Source organism: Eretmochelys imbricata, chromosome 17, assembly GCF_965152235.1.
Source record: "Eretmochelys imbricata isolate rEreImb1 chromosome 17, rEreImb1.hap1, whole genome shotgun sequence".
In the NCBI taxonomy this organism is placed as follows: domain Eukaryota; kingdom Metazoa; phylum Chordata; order Testudines; family Cheloniidae; genus Eretmochelys; species Eretmochelys imbricata.
In genome coordinates this window covers 20129100-20149847 of record NC_135588.1, presented here as the reverse complement: position 1 = coordinate 20149847, position 20748 = coordinate 20129100, and the positions used below count along the sequence as shown (strand labels likewise).

Genomic DNA, 20748 nt, shown 5'->3' with positions numbered 1-20748 from the left:
TACATGTATATTTCAGTCCTGAGAGCGAATGTTTAATATGATGTGCTGACGAGTTCTGGCTATGGGTTGTATGAAATACAACTGAAAATATCATAGATTGATGCATCTGTGTTGTTTTTAATACAATCTGCTCTCTACAGGCTGCCCTGCCCTGGTGAGCAAGCGAGCATATGGTCCCCTCTTTCTTCTAGCTCTGAAGCTGCAGCTGCCCCTTTTTACATGTCAGTGATGTTTTGAAACAGCCCCTGGATCTGTAAAGCTAAAGTGTCTTTTTATAGCTGGTAAAGCCTTAGTCAAGTACACCTAAGCTGACAGGCTGCCGAGTCAGCAGATGTAACCGTCCCCAGCGAGTCGACGAATGACTGCATTTCCAAATTGAGTTGGGAGGGAGCGCAGCATCCACACAAGACTTAAACTGTCTGGAAACTCAGGTCTTTTTAAATAGTTATTTAAGTGAACAAATATTGTCAGTGAACAAATCACCAGGTGAAATAGCTTACGGTAAGCACAGTGGGTAGCGAAATCACTTTGCTGGAAGGAGCTGCCACTTGCCGTGTAGTAGAATGTCTAGAGCGTACAGATCGCTATTCACAAACCTGCCCTCACAAAGAGAAGTGCCCTGTTAGTGGAGTCCCCGCTCTCGTCTCTTTCACATTTGTACCTGCCTTAGTCCGAGAGAGGGTACGTGGAGTGGTCTGCCATCGCTTACGCTGAGCGGTGTGTCATGGGAACACTGAGTCACTGTCAAGGTTGTAAAGGCCCATTCTGATTAAAGTGCTCTCATTCTAGCATGCAGATTCCTCATTTCTTAAGAGCGGCCTTCTAGAGGAAGGGAAAAATCGCTTCCAAAATGCACTGGAATCCTCTCTCCCTTTCGGCAGTCATGGCCTTGTCTACGCTGGTGGTGGCATGTAGGGTACATGTAGCTACACACTGCAATGAAAAGCAGGCTGCATCCCCACTGCGAAGTGTAACTACCTTTCAGGCTCCGGCTGTGGGGAGCTGCCAGAGCCATTCCCTCCTGACGGAGATATTCCGCCGGAGACTTTATCTGCTGCCTGGGCCTCCCACTGTATAAAGCCCTGTTTAAACGCACTTTGGTATTACGCTCCCCTGGAAGATGTTCAGACATAGGTAGTGTGTACTTCGCAAGGCACAGTGGACCAGCATGTACTGCTTTTGCAGCAGATCGACTTGTATTCCTTAAATTAGATGTGGATTCTCTGGCCAGTCCAAACAATTCCGCTTCCTTATTGGTCCAATGCAGCTGGAAATTGGTTTTGGCGGTCTCCCCTCCTATCTCAGCTGACTCCCTGTGCTTTTGGAAATGCCACACTCGGCCCTGCCCAGCCCCGGCCTCCTAAAGTTCCCCTCCTCCCCCAGTCACTGACCTTCAGATTTTGGGTGATGCGGATATGTCTGTCTGGACTCTGGAGCACTATGTAATTTGAAGCTTGGGACGAAGATGGTCAGCAGAGAGGCAGCCAGACTAGTAGGATCGACTGTATGGGCAGAGATTCAAGAACAGTTCTACATGACAGCATGGCCACAGAGGGGGCAGCCAGGTTAATAGGTTCCATGCAAGAAGCGTCTGGTCAGGAAGACTGTGGTGGGTGCCAGTGAGGGGAATGAGCTTTCTCCCCTGCCTGCTCTTGTTGCTGTTTTTTCTTCCCGTTTCCTCCTTGTTCCCAGCTATCTCAATGGCCCTTTCCGTGTAAGTATACATCGTGTGGCCTGTTCCCCTGCCGTTGAGCCATAGCAGTGATACAAGGCCTGTGAGCAGGAAGATTCCCTTTCCCCACACACAGTACCACAGCATTTATTGGGTGCTTGTCATCCCTTCAACAAGCATGTGTCAGCAAATGTAAAGAGAACGCCGAGCATTTCTAGTGCACCCATCACCATGGTCTCTTCCCCACCTGGCCGGGAAATGCAGCCCACGTTCTGCTCAAAGGAAGGCCCAAGAGTAGATCACCAAGGCTTGTTACATACCCTGAAGGTCAGATAGACGGGGAAAGCAAAGTTAGGATAGAAAGTCCCTTACTGAGAATATCCTGCCTCCAGCTCCCTGGAGTTCAAATTCAAGGAGCATTTGCCTCGATGCCCCAGCTGATCTGAGCTGCTGAGACGAGTACATAAGGAGAGACATGGTCACTAACATAACCAGTCTCAATCCAAGCTAACATCTTGAATTGCACTTGCAAACAAGCCATTGCAGAGTATGGAGGTGAAACGTGTACCTTATAAACCCTGACACTAAGTAGGACACGCGGGGTTAAAATGTGTCTGAGCCGGAGTGGGATGAGTGAGTGTAAATCCCATCTGCTTTGGCCGGGTGCTTCCCCAGTTAGAGTATAAAGTAAAGCAGAGAACCAGCACCCATCCAAAACCAGCCGTCTGGCAGTGCTGAGAACTGCCTTGCTTTATAGCGGTCCTGGTGCAAACTGCTGATTCCTCTTTGGTTAGATGTTTCATGGATGTTCTCTGCCTGCCCTGTACTAGTTCTTGCATCTCTGACCTTTGCTCCTAGCTTTGACACAGGGTCCACAGCTGCCTGTCTGCCTACATCTCTGGTGAAAGTGAAGTGTGTTTGTCCCAGGGCGTGAGCCTTCCTTCCAGTCCTTCTGAATTCATGTCCTAGTGAGCTGCTCCTTGCAGGGCAGGCTGCTGCTCAGCAATTAGACTGGCCCCATGGGAGAGAGAATGGAAATGTTGCCAGAAGATAATCTCTTGGCTAGGGTGGGCCCATTTTCAGGGAGACCAACGAGACTCAAGTCCATGTGCATTGTCCTATTTCAAGCAACCACCTTGATGCCAATTGTCACCTATTTCCCTCCCCCCTAAATCACAGTGGGGCACATCTCAGGAAAGGCAGTAAGCTAAGCCAGCCCACGCTAAAATGGAGAGCAGAGAGAACCTTTGGGACATCAGTCCCTGACCCCCTTCCCTTTAAAATAAGTGACTACGTCGCATATAGGGCTCTCGGAAATACAGCGCTGTGTGAACACCCTCTGGCTTTCTCTCGCCCAGCTTTGGAGTCATCCCCAGCACTCCTCTGGCCATTCATACTCCGCTGATGCCAAACCAAAGCATTGATGTCTCCCTTCCCCTCAACACCTTGGGACCTGTCATGAAAATGGAGCCTCTTAACAACCTCCAGGTAAGGAGCATCTGATGTTACGTTGGGGGCTCACAGCTCAGTTGTCTTCCTCCTGCTTCTATTGGAGGTCACCTCTGTTTGGGGGCTCCTCCACCTAGGAATCCGGAAGTTCACTGAAATGCTGAGCAATGGCTTCTCAGGGGCGGGCAGTGTGGCCTTCTGGCCAGCAATCTGTTGGAAATGGTGGGGAGGGGGGTTTGTAGCACTTAGGGGTGATCTAGGTCCCCTCTCATCCTGAAAGATCCTGAAGTACTTTGCAAACCTCAACTGACACGCAGTGCAGCCACCTCTTGGGTGGAACATGGCCAAGAGCGTACAGCAAGGCTGCATGGTGTAGGACCGGAGGCGAAGATGATTTCCTTGGTTAAACTGTACGGAGGAGGCAGAATGTGTAGTTACCAGAGCTGGGCTTTGCCCTGGGAACTGGGCTAGTCACTCTCAAGGCTTGTATTTAACACCTTCTCCAAAGGCTGTGTGCTCTTCTGATTATATGGAGTTAAAACATGCTCCTCTTTGATATTTTAATACCCCTCCCTCCCAGCACCTTTACAGCAGGAAAACGTAACCCTTTTAACCTCAGATCCAAGGCACACTGCTTCAGAACATCTGCCCTCTGTCACGTCTGGTGTGGCCTCTGCAAAGTGGCAGCTTGTGGCGGATGATGTACACAGGAGTTCCTGAACAAAACTGGGGAAGTTGGCCAGTGAAGCATGGAAGTTCTGCAGAGCCCAGATGCCATGCGGTGTTACTGTACAGTACTGAAAAGCCATGTGCACTAGGCAGTCGTGCAAGGCTATGCAGATTATCCGATGAATGAGGGAGGCTGGGTTTGCTATCTTTCCCCCTCCGAAAGGGGGATACCCATCTTGTTTAATCTCCCCCAAGGAGTGACTCCCTTGTGTTGTATCTGTTCGTATTGGCAGTAAATAAGCCAGCTCTCTTGGAGCTGCGTGAATAGAGCAGATTCAGATGTGCTCCAGACAACGTGCATATGGAGCTAGTTGAGAGGGTAGGGTGGGGATTTGCCAAGAGCCAGGCTCTAAAGGAGAGGCAGAGCCACGAACATCTGGAGATGATAGCTTAACATGAAAGAATAAAGGAACCCGCAGGAAAGATGGCTGCTGCTGAAGTGATGAAATATTTATCTCGCACTGCTAGTTTTTAAGTGGTGCTTCCTCATTGGTACTTTCTCTGCCCCGAAGAGCTACGGTCCAGGAAACAGAGGGTATGGGGTTGTTAATGTTAAATTAATGAAGCTGTTTTGTATAGTTCCTTTCTCAGGCCCTTACTTCTCAGTGTAATACAGGGGTTGGTAAAGCAATTCTCCCTCCAGGGGGCCTCACAGCGTCCCTTAGTGCAGCTTGGGGTCAGATATTTCAGTGGAGATTCTGGGGTCTTGGCACTGCTAGGTTTATCTATGTTGCATTCACGTCACCTGTCAGGCAGATGCAGCTGTCAAACAGAATGGAGTTTTGCCCCGTTGCCAGAGTCTGCAGTAGCTCCCTGTTTCCTGGAAGCTGGCTGGTTCGTGGTTCCCCAATGCATCTCCTGGGTAGAGACTTCTCGTATCCAGTAGATGCAAATAATCAGCTTCACAGCACATATATCTGTGACTTGATCTGGGGCTGGGGGAGATTGGGATGAAGTGGGTCTGAATATATGTATCCCATTGGTTTGGTCTCCATTTGCATCAGGGACCCAGACAGAGTGGAGCACTTCCCATGTAGAGAGAGTTCTTACTCCCTCCAGGGTTTAAAAAAAAATGCAATGATTAAATTGTAACTTTCATCTGCCTGAACAACAGTTTCCTTCTCTTGACTGTTCCGCTCCGTGGCTTATGATTTATTAATAAGCATTTGGGCAAACCGCGAGGAAATAGCTCCACAGCTTAGTTCTTGAGGCTCCGAATTGGCATCACATCAAGAGTGATGCAATAGTTGCTTCTGGATGAGTGGAGCAGAGATGAACAGGTCCCTTACCCCACAGCCCCTCGGCAAAGTCACAGGAGTGTGTGGATGAGCCGCACGTGATCGCTCCCATGCGGGGGCCTTTTCTGCTTAGAGAGAAGGAGGCGGGGCAGGGGGGTTACTAATGCCCTTGGAATCCATTCCACAGAGGGAGTAGTGCAGCATTTTGCACCCTGGTGTCGGAGACCCATACACAGATTCCTCAGGGCCAGGAATAGCTAGGCATGTCAAGGTGGTGATTACATCCGTTTGGTTCAGCTGTTATGAACACTAACTCATGGGGACAGAATGAGCGAGTCCTAGACCTTCCAGATATGGCTGTGGACATGAAGGGGTGTCCCATAAACCACAAACACACACGGAAGCCACTGCTTCCATTGATCAGAAAGGAGATGAAATAGTTGGGTTACCATGAAACCTCCAAAGACATCAGAATGCAGTTTGTTTCTAGCAGAAAATGCTACAGGAATAAAGCAGAGAGGAAACATATGTGGAAACCTCCATCTGCCTTATTTGGAAATAAGCAGAGCATTCATTAGTGCCAGATCTGCTTGCTCGTTGACTAGCTACCTCATTGCCACACAAGTTGGCTGCCCTTTTACAATCAGGGAAGCTGCCATATGGAGTAATAGTATCTCTCTCAGCTGAGAGTTGACTCACGCTGGTAACAGAAGCCAAGTTAAAAAGTACTGTTGTTACTCTCCAGACGGCAGTGGATTTGATGGAGATCTGTCATTGCGCTGACAGCACCCAGCTCTGGAATGGCATTCTTTGTGTTTTCCCCCAGAAACAGTGACTTTTAAAACATCCTACAGAAATCACTTGGATGGTTGCCTTACTGAGAGAGCAATTTATAGCAAAATATAGACACGTTTGTATTTCTCTACACCTGTTTTCATTGAAGAAAGAAAACTCTCAGTAAGTTGAGTGCGACATTGCATGTGATTTTCTGTGCATGGAAGTGTTAGGAGCCCCGTGTACAGGATTTGTTTGAACTTTAAGGCCCTTAATTTCATTTTTTTATTCTCCGTTTTTGTTGCAGTAACAGAAAAATAAGTCCTCAGGCAACCAAACTCATCTCTAAATTTCCATGGCATGTGAACTAAAAATTTCAAACGCTAGTGGTTCATTCTGCAGGCAACAATTTCAGAAGTAATGAGTTTGTCCTGTTCATGTTGTAATTTTATTAGAATGTCGTCTTCGCTATGTGCAGTTTAATTTTTACCTCTTTCCTAATCAGCAAAAGTGATCAAAACACTTAACACATTATCAAAAAGCAACACATTAGAGAAGGGAGAAATAAATGTTAAGAGATCTAGTTACGCAAGATGCAGTCAGGGTCCACACATGGCATTAACAGCCTTCCAGACTGTGTTTACCAGTAGTCCTGCCGTGTATGAAAAAGGATAGCACCTTCCTTCCCACCTCACCTCCAACCTAATATTGAAAATGGTTGTATTCTGCTGATGGGAACAGGCAGCCAAGTTCATCAGCCATTGTGGCAAAGTTTGATTGACCCTTAAAGGATGAAGCCAGATGTAAATACAGAAGCATCTCGGCCCTGTAGACTTAAACAGACTCCAAACCCCACTGTGGTACATTGTATTTATATCCCTGTTACATTCCCCCAAAAGAGAGCTGCTATTGAAATGAGCCTTTTAAAGAGTATCTGTTGCTAAATGAGATCTTCATGACTTAGTTCTCGTTTTGTTAATTTCCATCCGTGCTGGTTGCTTAGGAACATTTTCAAATTACTTGGCCTTTCATAGGCCACCTGGCATTTGGCTTGGTCTCACCACCACACAGCGCTGGCTAAATCCAGTGCTATTTGCTAGGCTCTTCTAACAGTGCCCAAAGGTGCCAGGGCTGAGCTGGCCTTCAGAGGCCCTGGGTTGACAGCAGGCCAATGATATGCAGACTTGTCGGCTTCTATTTTTCTTTCCCCACCTTGGAGCAAGGTGTGGAACCCACGTGGCAGTTACATCTCCCCTGGAGATCGCTGGGGCAGTTGCTTTTTCAAGTCTCGGTGCACATGGGAGACGGTAGTGGTTCTGCAGTGAGAGCCTGCGGTGGTTAAAAAAAATAAATCCATTAATCCTCTCCAGACCAGAGCCAGATTTGGAACAAAAAAAGCCATGCTGGAATACCTTGCCAGGAACTGTCCTGTACCAAAGCGAAGGCCCAGTCCTAATACACCCCCCTTAGAGGGTAGTTCAGAAATCCCCTCGATGTTGTAACTTCTGCATTATGCTGAGCAGCTGTGGGAGGAATTGCAAGTGTTGCAGTATCCTGCCCCAATATACGGGATACTTTGTGAGGTTTTTTTTTTTATGTTCAAGACAACTGCAGCTGCTGAACCATGAAATGAGTAAACACTTCTAAAATTCAGTGCCTTCTGTCACTTGAAAATGATGAGCTGTGTGTGGGCTGTGCTCACTTACCATCTGACCCAGAATTCTGGGCCAGCTAAAACCACGTATAGTCCAAAGCCTAGCTGCACTACAAAATCCACCATCTTGTGGCCCCGCTGTGTTAAACCCTGGGTTGTCTTTTTACTCGTGTGGACAGAATAAAACGTTCTAACCATGTTGGGGAGCCAAGTCTTAACTCTGGTCGAAATCTAGACTGAGCGTTTCTGTCCACACGGGCAAGAATAAGCCATGTTATAACACTGTTTAGTCCACTGAGGGTGTTTAACAGCGAAGAACCTTTTTACCATTGGCTGCATAGTAGTGCTTGGGAATGTTTAAACTAGTTTCCCATCAGAGTTGCACCCAAATCTCATTTTACTGAGCTTTGCATCCATGTTTGGCCTGGATTTATCGTTCCAAAGGAGCACTTAATCTCTGCTGGAGGGGTAACCTGAAGTAGAGCTTTAGCTCATACATTGCTGTCCATTCTGGATTTCCACGCTGAATACAACCACGTTTGCCGGTTGTTCTACATAGTTCTGCCCAGCACCGTAAAACTTGCTTCCTTTTAAAACTTGCAATCCTGGTTGTGGCTGGCAAAATTGGCTCCAATACAGACAGGGCTTTAAGGCTGCGTCTGTACTAGTAATTTCCCCAAAATTTTCCTTCTCAACCCGCAGCCTGCTCAGCTGTGTGCTAAAGGCTACAGGCTCCCAGCTGCCACCCAGCCCCAGGTGGCAGGGCTCGGGGTCCGGGTCCTGGCTCCCCTCTGTGGCGGGGCTCAGGGTCTGGGCAGCTGGGTGCCGTCCAGCCCCACACGGCAAGGTCCTGGCAGGGTCTGGGGGTAGGGTCCTGGCTGCTCCCCACGCCCTGCGGGGTCCAGGCAGCCAGCTGCTGCCTGGCCCCCCACAGCAGGGTCTGGGGTCCGGGGTCAGGGTCGCTGCCCCACGCCCAGTTGTCCACTCCTGGCCTCACTCTGTGGAGGGGTCTCTGGGCGGAGGGTGCTGAGCACAAGGGTTGGGGGGATGGACACTGTGGTTCTCAACCTGCGGCCCAGCTAGCACTTTGGGAAATAGGTTTAGAACCACTGGTCTAGACGATGCAGAGGTAGTGATGATGGTGGCCAGTCTAGCCTGGCAACCCCATAATGCTGTAGTAGGGGAGAGTTTCAGAAAACTGACTTGCTACTACACAGACCTAGAATCATAGAAGGTTAGAGTTGGAAGAAACCTCAGGAGGTCATCTAGTCCACCCCAGCTCAGCTGTGTGCTAAAGGCTATGGGCTCCAGGCTGCCCTGCCGCATGGCAGGCTCCTGGCTGCCACCCTGGAGATTTGCAGCTCTCTATCCCAACAGTAACTGCCTGCACTGGATGATTTAATAAGAAACAAGCTAGAATGAATCACAAAGAGCCTTAATGTACCTACTTGTGCCTGGAGCATCGGGGTTCTCTTGGGATTTTAACGTTCTACATCGACCATGGATGTGTTCCATTCCTTGGCGTTACCTTCTATCAATCACCAGGGCTTGTTCAGCGCAGCTGGTGAACTAGCAGCCGAGCGCACGACTTCAGTATTTCAAAATGCCCTTAAAATTCTTCTGACTTGGCTGGCACACATTTATAGCGATTGTGTTTGCCAATTGCTGCATTTCTTCATGGATAGCGATACTGCAAAGCACTGTGAAATCTAGAACAACTTCCAGTTGTTTCCTCCAAACTGCGTTTGAAGAGTGTAGTGAAACCTCCCGTTCAAGGGTCAAGAGAAGGTGCAATTCTCTTCTTGGAAGAAGGCTAACCTTCTAGGTAAGCCACTGGAGATCAGGAGACCTGGGTTTAGTTCCCAGCACTCCCTGAACAACTATGGGCTAATCACTTTGGGGATACTTCCCTGCCTCATGGGGATGTTGAAGATAATTTCATTAACGTGTGAGGGGATCCGGTGCTGTGATGAAGGGGACCATACAAGTACATGAAGAGAGGAGGTGACGCGGGAAGGCACTGAGTGCTTTCATAAGCAAGGAAACCGTTTTAGCCTCAGCAAACCGATTCAGTTCTGGGAGGAGAGACGGAAAAAACAAATATCTCTTCTAAGTGACGAATTGACTGAGTGTTGAGCATGTGTTAGGTTAGTTCCATGGTGCCGGGGGGCAGGTTTGGGGAGTTGTTAACCCTTCTCAGAGGGTTGGAGGAGACATTAAGACTCCCTCCTGGAAAGATGCACATGAAGGTAGAGGTCCTGACAAGCACATGGTGGAGGTTCCAGGCAGGGCTCTGTGATCTTGTCACATCTCACAAGCCAAGCAGGGCTGGACCTGGTTGGAGCTTGGCAGAAAAATCTAGGGAAACCCAGACACTACAGAAAGGGGTGATGACGATCCACTAGGGGCTGACCCAGTTCCTCAGTACGTTAGGAGGCATTGTGCTGCTAGAGGGGAGTGTTCTCTGGATCAGCCTTAGTCTTGTATCAAAAATATTGACTGCTTGTGGCACTTTTTGCAAGAGTTGTGTTAGCTCCTCTTTTGGTCAAATTGAAGTTGACCGCAATGGTTTCATCTGGGTACTGTATTGTGCTCTTCCTGCCCTAAACCGTTGTCTGATGCTGTGTGCTGTTAAACAGCTGTCATGTTCCACCCCAGAGCTGGCTGTATTTTGGTGGCAGGTTAAACTGTCTGTGTATCTGAAAAGGAAGGATCTTCGTGGGAGAAAACTGGCAGGGCCCGTCAGTAAAGATGTGCTGCTAATGCTACTTAGCTGGATCCTTTTTTGAAGCCCTTTGTTTAGGTGGGTACCGTTCCCCACTGTTTGATAGAAGGGAAACTGAGGCACAGAGGTGGGGATTTGCTCATGGTCACAGTGGGGAGCCAGTGGTAGTTGGGAATAGAACCCAAATTCTCCCAATACCTCCCACAGATCCCTGTATCGTTTTAACCACAATCCGGTATAATCTCCAGCACTGGTGAGTCAAGCAAGTAAACAGTGCTCCCTCTTGCACTTCATTACCCTTTTTTACCTTCAGACCCAGGTCAAAACCAGACCCTGCTGCTGAGCATCGGCTTTATTTCATGCCTTGAAGAGAGAGGTGCTTAATCCAGTTTTGTTGCCTGGGCCTTTCTAGCTCGCTAAGGCGAGAGCCATATCCCAGTGAGGTGGGGAAGAAATCACCCCTGAAAGCATCCGTTGTGGGTAGTTAACACCCAGAGCACAGACTGGAGTCTGCAGCAGGTTCCCTCAGTTTGCCAGACCTGTCCTCACTGGCATGAGATGCAGCACATTTGATACAATAAAATGTGCTTGGAAGTTACCATCGAGCCAGACGCACATGAGAGCCTCTCCTTCTTTCCACGGATTTACTGTTCCCTGACCATTGACGCAAACAGCATTTCAGGACATGACAGCTGCAGCCAAGGGCATGGCATCCAGCCTGGATGCTCCAGGCACTCCAGTCTGCTGTCTGAGCTCAGGATTTGTGCTTCTAGGTAGAGCACGCAGCAATCAGCGGCTGTCAAATGCTGTAGGATCCTGTGAACCAAACCCATCAAATAACACGAGGGGAAGTGGAGAGCATTCATGTGAGGTTTCTGGCTGCAGACATGGTCATGGAAATAAACCGTGGCCTTGTGCTGGCAGAGGTGATGTAAAAGAGAGTCCTCGCCTTGATAACACCATGGCTGTAAGGTGCTCTGATGCAACCTCTGGGTATATCTACGCTGCAAGGGGGAGCGTGCTTTCCAGCATGGGTAGACAGACCCATGCGACCACGTATCTATCTGCTTAGGCTGGGAAGCACAGTCCCAGCTGCAGGGAAGATGTATCCTACAACGTAGGTGCACAGTCCTTAATTCAGCCTTGGTACTCCCAGGGTGTGTGCTTTACTGAGTACACAGCATTACAGGGCATGGCGAGTGCTTCCACACCCATCTTTAGAGCTTCGTTTTAGTCCTAATATAGTTTGGGTTTGATTTTGTTTTTTAAGCATTGCACACCCACGATGTCTAAGAAATTAGCGTTACACACCCTAGAACAGCAGCTGCCAGCCGTCAGCGTTCTGATGTCCTCCTGCAGCGAAAGAGTTCAGACACAGCAAAGCAAGCGAACATGAATCCTAACAGTTTGTTTCTACAGCGGATGCTCTCTCAGGCGATGGCTCGAGGCGCCAAAGGGGCGCAACTGAACAAGCTCTGAGCAGTTGGGTGCCTGGCGCAGGTTTTGCCCAGGTGAGACCTTTTCAGTGTTAGAGCATCACAGGAAAGTCTGTCTGAACAAATGAAACCTGTCCCCTTTGTTTTTGCAAAAGACTTTGAATTCTGCCAAACAAGAGACTATAAAGAGAAAAGAGGGTCCCCCTGCCCCCCCTTCAAACCAGGTTGCAAATGGAAAGCCAGCTTCAACCAGGGTGTACCAGGCAGTCTCCCTCTCAGAAGAGGTTGAGGCTGAAAGCGCTGGTACGTTCTTAATTACACACTACAGGCAGGCAAACGTCTGTGAAGGGTGAGCCCTATTTGGATCCACAAGCTCCTGTGGAACGTTTGTCTGGATGAGAGGGGTTATTGAAGATGAATGGAAATTCCTTCTGAGTGTGTCAAGCAAAGTGCTGTTATACAAGGCTACAGGGAGGCAGCTGAATGGAGCAGGTTGTGAAGAATTTTTTGAGGTCGTTTGGGGAACTTCCTGTCAGCAGTGACTAGCCCACAGTCATCCTTGCTTGTAAAAGCACCATACCTGTCAGGGGAAAACTTAGATAAAAGAGGAGTTAAGAGAACCTTTCGGAACAGAAGAAAGAATTCTCCTGGCCCAGACCCAGAATAGCCTTCAAGTTTTCTTGGAAGAGCTTGTAATCGTGTGTGTGACGGTATGTGTCAGAAGCTGCCCTGCTGAGCATGGACAGCAGTACGGGAGCAATGACAGGTACGTGGGCTGTGGTGTCTGGCCCGCAGAGCCTTGTTTTTAATAACCTCCCTCCTTTGTAGATAGCCCTGCTGTCTGCAGCAAGCTGTGGCTAACCTCTGTAGCTTTGCATGGTTTGCACAACAGACACAGGAGTGCATCAGATGCATCTAGAGTGGGAACCAGAGATCAGAAATCCCCAGGCACTCTTGAGACCTGCTCCCAGGCCAAAGGTTTGCAGTGTTCTTGCGGTGCACAGCCGCATGGGGAAGCTGTTCCCTTTGTGAGTAAATGTCCTACTTGAGAAAGGTGCTGGGGTAACATCTCCAGAAATGTAAAGTTCTCGCTCCATGGAATCGGTACAGCACAAACCCTTCCCCACTCCCAATGTGTTCCTCTTCAGGCTAGCCTCTCTCTCGGGGATCAGAGAGGAGAGCAATCTTTTCCTGGGCCTCCCTCTGCTTTCTGGGCTGTGGACACTTGCCCGCTAGGCACTGTACTGAGACTGTCAACCTCCTCTCTCGCAAACTGCCATCAGAAGACTCCAAACCAGCTGGCTGAAGCTCAGGCAAAGTGACCTAGCACTCATGAGACTCCACATCACTGCTCCAGTCTCTTGAGCCACCCATAGCCTCAGCGAGGGAAAAGGGGGTGGGAGGGTGAGAGAGAGAGATAGATTTTTTTATTGGCTTTCATGGGTCCAGGCTCTAACAGATGTTCTCTTGAAGCCCTGCCGTACAGAAAGAAGTGCCTGGTGATATGTAAAATAAACCTTGTAAAATAAACCAGGACTTACCGTGTCACAACTGGGAGCTTGAGCACTAGCAGGATTACCCCCTCTCTCACGTCAGCGCTGCTCCCGGTTTGCAAAGGCTGCTTGTGAAGGCTGATTGCAGAGGTTTTCATTAAAGATGCTGAATGGTTTTGCAAGTGATGTCATCAGTGAACCCTGTGATGCAATTTGCTAGAGAGGACGCTGGGCTGCTTGCTGTGTGGTGTCAGGAGGAAACGGTGCTCCAGGGCCCTGTGCCAATCAGAATCGTCGGGCTCAGCAGAGTGCAGCGAGCACGGCGGGCTCAGCATGCTTCGGCGGAGTTGAGAGGGAGGCCAACAGATACCTTTTTATAGCACTCTTGTAACTGCAGAAGCAAGATCAGTATATTAATTTGGTGTGTTCCTCTAGATCTGTGCCTGGAGGGAAAGGAAGCTCTTTCCCCGGCCCCTGTTGTAGGCTGCTGCTGTTGTATAGCAGCGACAGTTAGCTACAGAAACTAATGAACCTCTGTTGCTGTAGAATAAACACTGCCGTTATTCATAGAAATCAGAGCTAGGAAAGATAGAGTCCACCTCCCTGCCATGCAGCATTGCTCACTACAGTACGTCTTACTAGTGCAGAGTCCAGACCAGTTTAAAATGCCCCGAGCATTGGAGCGGCCCCATTCCTCAGGCGATTAACATGCCGCTTAATAGATTTCACTGTCGTTTTCCCAGACATTTAGCCAAACTTTTTCCAGCTTCAGTTCAATCCCATTACTTCCTAGTTTATATCCAGTGTTACCCCCATCTCCCTCCTGGCTGACTACACTCTTCCTGTATTTCTAGACACCTTTCTTTCTCCCCCCGCACTCACCCATCCCCCGGATCGTTTAGCCAAACCTCACACGTTTCGCTTGGATAAGTCGTTCCTTCCAGTCTCCCAGTTAGTTTGTTTAGATCTCGCTAAAGTGATGGCAAGAACTGAATATAATCTTCCTGTATTTCTAGACACCTCTCTTTCTCCCCCCCCACTCACCCATCCCCCGGATCGTTTAGCCAAACCTCACATGTTTCGCTTGGATAAGTCGTTCCTTCCAGTCTCCCAGTTAGTTTGTTTAGATCTCTCTAAAGTGATGGCAAGAACTGAATATAATCTTCCATCTGCCTCTCAACCTTCAAGCCTGCCAGCATGTGATGTCAGCAATCGGTGTATGACAACAGACCATAATGTGGAGCTATTTGTATTTATTGGGCATTTACAAGGTTTTAACTAAGCCCTGCTTTTAAAAGATCTTTTCTCACTGTGTGAATTAAATATACACACTTTTGCAACAACAACAACAAAAGACATGGAAAAAACAAGTTCTTTCAGATGCAAATCTCCTGCTTTTCTCTGCTTTCTGGGGACCCTCCCAAGTGCGCCAAAAGAATTTTCAGTTGTTCAGAACGCTGACCTTATTTCCTTGCATGTATTCCAAACCAGCTGATTGGTGTGTTCAGATTTCCCATCACCCCCTCCTCTCCTTTATCAACAGCTATTTCTACTGGGATTAGCTTTATTTCTAAGTAGGCCCTACAGACTACATGGACATTTTATTCTGCAGACAAAACATGGAGGTCTTTAATTTTGAATCTGTGGATTAATCTGGTTCACCACTGTCTATTAATCCTCTGACTGGTCACCTAACTGAAATACAAACACAGTGGGTGAACCAGATTAACCCATAGGTTAATCTGGTTTCCCCAGGATCTTCAGGGAGTGAGGTGATGAAATGAGCTATAGCTCATGAAAGCTTATGCTTAATAAATTTGTTAGTCTCTAAGGTGCCACAAGTCCTTCTTTTCAATTCCTGTTGACATTCAAGGGTCTTTACATATCCCAGCCACAGCCCATAACGAGATGGTAAGCATTTTCCAGTCAGTACTGTCTATCCAATGCCTGGGTTAGGATTCACATATGCCAACGAATTGCGGATATCCGCTAAACTCTGTTCCAGCGACATTGTGTGGTGTGGGCAGAGAGTGGGAGAGGGAGAAATAAAAGGCCGGAGCCACACTCAGGACCTCAGTTATGACCATATGTTTTCAGGCCCTCTGGTTTGCCCTACTATTGCCATAAGCCTCATCAAGGCGAAAACTCAAGTGAGGTCACTCTTCTGGTGAGCAAAAAGCAGTCAGTCCTATGCAGACTGGCTTCTTGGTAGTGCTAAGAGGCAATCGTGTGCCTCTCTTCAGCTGTGCGAATTTAAGGGGGTGTTATCGATTAAACTTTTCACCCATTGATTGCCCTCCCCCAGTTGCTATAAAGCAGATCCTGTTCCTTTGAGCCCAGTGCAGAGCTGTTGACTCAGTCAGCTACCACCATAGTGACATTTACAGCTTTCCCCAGGGTAAAGCCACTAAACACCGAGGAATTCAGGCACTGTTGCAAAAGTGTGTTAAATGTCCCCCTTACCCTGGAGTAAACTGTACTATTGGTCTTCTCTGTGTGAGTGTGAAACACAGGAGGTGTCAAGGGTTAAAAGGAGAGGAAGTGGTAGATGGGGGTAGTGAGGTGAGAGCGGGGGATCTGGGTTGTATTCCTGATTCTGGCACTTACGTGCTGTGTGACCTCAGGCAAGTCACTTAGCCGTTGGACTTCAGTGTCCCCATTTGAAAAATGCAGCCTTGTGAGGCACACCGAGGTAATCTGACGAGCGTGGCAATACACGTGCTAAGCAGCATTAGCGAGGTGTTGCTGAGACACGTCCAAGTGCAGTGCAAAAGGGAGCGTCCAGAGTTAGTGGCCGTCCGAGTATGAACCAGCAAATGGAGCCTGTGCCCAAACTCCACCTACATGCTGCAACAAAGAAATCACATTCAATGCAGGAGAAAGGGAGAGGGGACATAGGAGACCGGCTTCAGGCTATGGAGTATTCAGAGCGTGGCTAGACTGAGAAAAGAGAAACCAAGGAATCTGTGTGGAGGGGAGAGGAGGACAGGGAGATGGAAAGGGGAGTGTGAGCCTAGCTAGTGGGAGGCCGGCTGAGATTGTAGAACACGCAGGTTGGGTGCGGAAAGGGCTAGGTTGCAAATAGGAGGGAGGGGACATGAATAGAAGGTTAAAAAGCCCATCTGCGGACTGGGGCGTGAAATGACAGAGTGCCGGCATGCAGCCAGAATAGATTAGTGTGTGGGGGGGGCAGGAGTGATGGGAAATGAGGGCGGAATAAGAAATGAGCATGAGGCCACTAGCTGTGAGCCCACAGCGGCTGGCACAGTGAAGAGCCCATGGGAGGGGAGTGAGAATTGATGAAGGAGCAGGCTGGGGGCACTCCTTGTCAGTACCTGCTGAGAGACATTCTTCCAGGCTCAGCAGCGTCCCCCCATACCCCAGTGTGCACAGCTGGCCTTCACCTCCAGGCAGGGCCGTTAAAGATCACCACCCCTAGAAACGCACTAACTCCCGAGGACAATGTCCCTGTCCATCCCCAGCATGCTACAGAAAATGCCCTAATTCTCCTGCTTCGTTTCCTGCCAGGTGGCTGTGAAAAACAGCATCGACGTCTTCTACTTTAGCTGCCTTATTCCTCTCAACGTGCTTTTCGTGGAGGACGGCAAAATGGGTGAGTACTGTTTGGCCAGCATCCCTCCGCTCTTTGGAGAGCCACGCGGGCAGGCAGAGTACAGTGTCCTGACAAAGCACAGCTTGGTGCCAGTCCGTCTGTAGCAGAGACCCATCTGTACTGGGGTGCCAGGGCAGTGTAGTTAGCCAGTCCCTGCTCTCCTGCTGTTGCTATTCAAAGCAGTTGCATTTCCAGAACATCCCTTCAGTGGGACCAGGGTTTAGCCCATAAATCTTACGCTGTAACCCCTTCTTCATGTTCTCTCCTGTTCAATAGTCTGCCTTTTACATCAGAGGTGGAGAAGGTGCCTGGAAAACAGAATCATAGCTGGGTTCTACGTTTGGCCCTTTTTGCTGATGGGAAAGGGAAATCCTGCATGATGTGGTTCTCGTATTCTGAGCTGTAGGCTCTTCCTAACAAACCCCACCTGCTCCTGACTCGTGAAAGTCTGCTGCAGCAAAGACATTGGGAACAGATCCAAATGGTCTTCAAGACTTTGCTGCTTTCAGTAAAACTAGGCTAGACAAATTGTTAGCCACCGTGTTTTAGGGAAAACTCTTGAACAAGACCCCAAGGGATGGACTAGATGCGACCTGGCAGGCCTCTTCTATCTCTGCAGCATGTCCTTCTGCAGTGACTCTTGGGAATGGCAATGTGGGTAGTTCAGAGAACCAGGAGGGTGGGACACTGACCGTTGTCTTTCCTGTATGTAGAACGCCAGGTCTTCCTTGCCACGTGGAAGGATATTCCAAATGAAAACGAGCTCCAGTTCCAGATTAAAGAGTGTCACCTGAATGCTGGTAAGTAACTTTGTTCTGGACCGCAGCAAGCCTTCGTGTAATGCACAGGAGTGACGATATGAGAGTCGAGTTTTTTCCGGTCATTAGCATTGTGAATTGACAACACTGACAAAGCAGGATTGCAGGTACAGGCCGAGCAGTTCCAAATTCTAGCCCCAAGGATTTGTTTAACCTAAACTTTCAGCTGAATTCCATAAAAGGAGGTTTCCCTAGTGAATGTCTCTGAAAACAGTTCCCTCCCTAGGATTTCACCTGTTCCCTTTTCCCTTCTGTTATAGTTCTTACATTATCCCTTTCCTGTTTATTTGCCTTCCTTGTCATGGTGTCTCTGAGCAAGGAGCTTTGGGCTTGATTTCAAATCCTTCCTGCTCGTTACTGTGGTTTGTACCCTAACCCACATCACAGAAATTTCATATTGGTTCCAAGTTGTTGTCTTTCATTGTCAGGCTGGGATCGCTAAGGCTAGTTAGCTGTAGGGCCAGCTGTGGTTGTGTGGCTTGAGAACAAGACTAGGAGTGAGGGAATGTGGGATGTAGATCTGCCACTAACTTGCTGTGCCACCTTGGATGAGTCACTTGTCCCTCCTGTGTCTTTCCCCATCCGCAAGTAAGTGGGTATAACCTGGCCTAGTGGTTAGAGCACTGGACTGGAGTTCTGTTCCCTGCATGACTTTGGACAGATTACTTCAGTTTCCCCATCTGCACGATGAGAATAATGATACTGAGCTCCTTTGTAAAGTGCTTTGAGCTCTCCTGATGAAAAGCCCCTGCAGGAGAGCTAGGAGGTGTTATCTGCAGATGAAAAGCCCGGTGTAAGGCCACAGTCATATATTGCTATTGTTTATTGTTACGTTGCTGGCTTTCAGCTGTACCCTGTCTACTTGAGCCAAGTGCTTAGTCAGCTGTTTGCCTCTACTAGACAATGAACATCTCACAAGTGCAGAAGACCATTTTGCCACTGAAGGATGAGGGAGTACGTGGCCAGTAGAGCTGCACTGTTCGTGTTTGAGAGGCCTGGATGGGATCCAAGTGCTTGTAACTAAAGCTAGTATGTTTTACAGAGAGGTGTGTCCCTCTTGATCACAAACCCATGGTTCTTTCTCTCCTGCCTGCCATCACGCAGGGAGAACGCTTCTCTCACTTCAGTCACAGGCAGAAACAACCCCCTGCCTTTGTAGCCATGACTTTTTTTCCATTTTGGACCACAAACGATGTGACGCAAATAGCAGCCGTTGGATCTTATGACTTGATTCTGTTCCTGGGGTTCTGGCGAGGGCAGCCTCTCTGCCGCTCCCTTTATTCCAGCCTCTCAAATGGCACGCGGACATTTCCACCTGATTGGAAGTTCTGCCCTGTAATCCATCACACCCTTCTCCTTCCACCGTCCTCCATTAGCTACTCTGTCTGTTGGGCGCTGTGGCACAGAAGGAAGGTTTCGTTCTTGTAGTGGAGAATCTGTCAGGGTTTTAAAGTCCTTCCCCCATCCCCTCGGGCCTAGATTCTAAACGTTCAGTCTCCGCAAGTGGCTTTATTTCTGACAAGACTTACAGAAGCAAATTCTTCTGCCCTCTATAAACCACAGTTGCAGTGGATCTGTCTGCTGCGAGGAATAAGGAGTTTAATTCCTGGTTACTTGACATACATCAACGGGCCATCTGGTCCGTTTTTGCGGCCATCCCACTGGCCAATGCTAAGGAAGCTGTAATGCCTCTAATTGTAGGATACTGTACTGTCAAGGTTTCTGCCTGACCCTTGGTTGTGATTAGCCTATACACTGCAGTGCTTTCTCCGCTTTACCCACCTGTTCCCCTTCACTGGGAGTCATTAAAGGATGCAGAGTAATTGGCAGCATTCACTGTTTGGCTGCTTTACCAGCCATGTGCCAGACCTTCTGCCTGGGCTTGCTTGGAATTGTAATGAAGCCCAGCTCTCAGCGGAGGGGCATGCAGGAGCACTCCAGTCCCGTTAGATTTCTGCACGGTTGCACTCTCCATGTGAGTAATAACATTGCTCTATTGCAGTGTTATCTGCAGCCATCACCAGGGCTCAGAGAGAGGAAGCTCCTGTCAGTCTTTTAGCGAGAGCTTTGGAAACGGTGCCTGTTTGAGTGTGATCCATTGCTAGGGAGGCTACAGTGTGTGCCAGCCTCCTCTGCTTGTTTAGGGAGGAAAATGGGTCATGTCTGATAAACAGACTTCAAATCCTTTTCTCAGCTGACACCTCTGTTCTTGTCTTCGGAGCTGATGCCTCGTCCCTGCTGCAATTACAGGAGCCATTTTCTGCACTGACCACCTGGATCGTAGAGCCAAGAAGGCTGAGAGCTAGTGGGTGCAGAAGGCTGAGAGCCTGGCATGGGAATAACACGTGTTAGGCTGTGTCTACACTGGTGCAGACTTGATGTACATGCAACACGATTTGTACCCTTGCAGTTTCAAACTGGAGGAAGCTGCACCAGTGCAAACCACCCGGCACTGGTGTAAATCTTGTCTACACTAAGGGTTTGCACTGGTGGTTAGGGCTAAAAACCTAATGTAGACAAGGCCTTACTGTAGGCTACCTCTGGCCATCGTCCAATCTTCCCTCTGAGGGTAGTGGCTTGCAATGCTGAAGTCTGTGTGTACTTGCCCTGGGTGTGTGGATTAAACAATCTACCTCTGTTATCATGGCCTTTTTCTCACTAGAGACACCAGCAGTAGTTTAAAGCTTTCACTGTAAATTTCAGCTCTCCCGTGTTCGTTATGAGGAATCTGAACAGTGTAGCCGTGTAACTTTCATACCCTTGGCATAGACGGGGACAGACATACTCAAGGGATCTAGTCCTAGCTTTCAGCTGTGCCAGGGTAGCGGTGGCCATGAACAAAGCTTGTGAATTTCAGTGGGTGTTGACTATGATTCAAAATTTGCTGCGATGCTGCTCTTCAGCACAGATCACTGCTTCCAACAGCTGCTAGTTTTCGACAGTTGTCCAAGCCGTCTTTGTCAACATAAATCGATATGAATCCCATGAGACCCACTTAAATAATTCCTGAATAGCACATGCCCACACATGGTGGTGCGATCTTTTCCAGGTTTAGGAACTCTGTTAACGACAACTTTCATTCTCCAGTCTAGCTGATTTCCTGTTCAACAGCACGAATTGAGCTGTGAGCTAAAATACCCCCATTTC

The 20748-nt window shown here is 48.6% G+C and overlaps 1 protein-coding gene across 3 annotated transcripts in view; it reads left to right on the top strand.

The window, feature by feature from the left end:
• The window catches only part of AP2B1 (adaptor related protein complex 2 subunit beta 1), a 97835-nt gene that overhangs the window by 64063 nt on the left and 13024 nt on the right, over window positions 1-20748 (top strand). For all 3 annotated transcript variants that reach the window (XM_077836325.1, XM_077836323.1, XM_077836324.1), the window contains 3 exons: window positions 3031-3160; window positions 16699-16783; window positions 17497-17583. In XM_077836325.1, the coding sequence (XP_077692451.1) occupies window positions 3031-3160; window positions 16699-16783; window positions 17497-17583 (302 nt within the window). The remainder of the gene's footprint in view (window positions 1-3030; window positions 3161-16698; window positions 16784-17496; window positions 17584-20748) is intronic.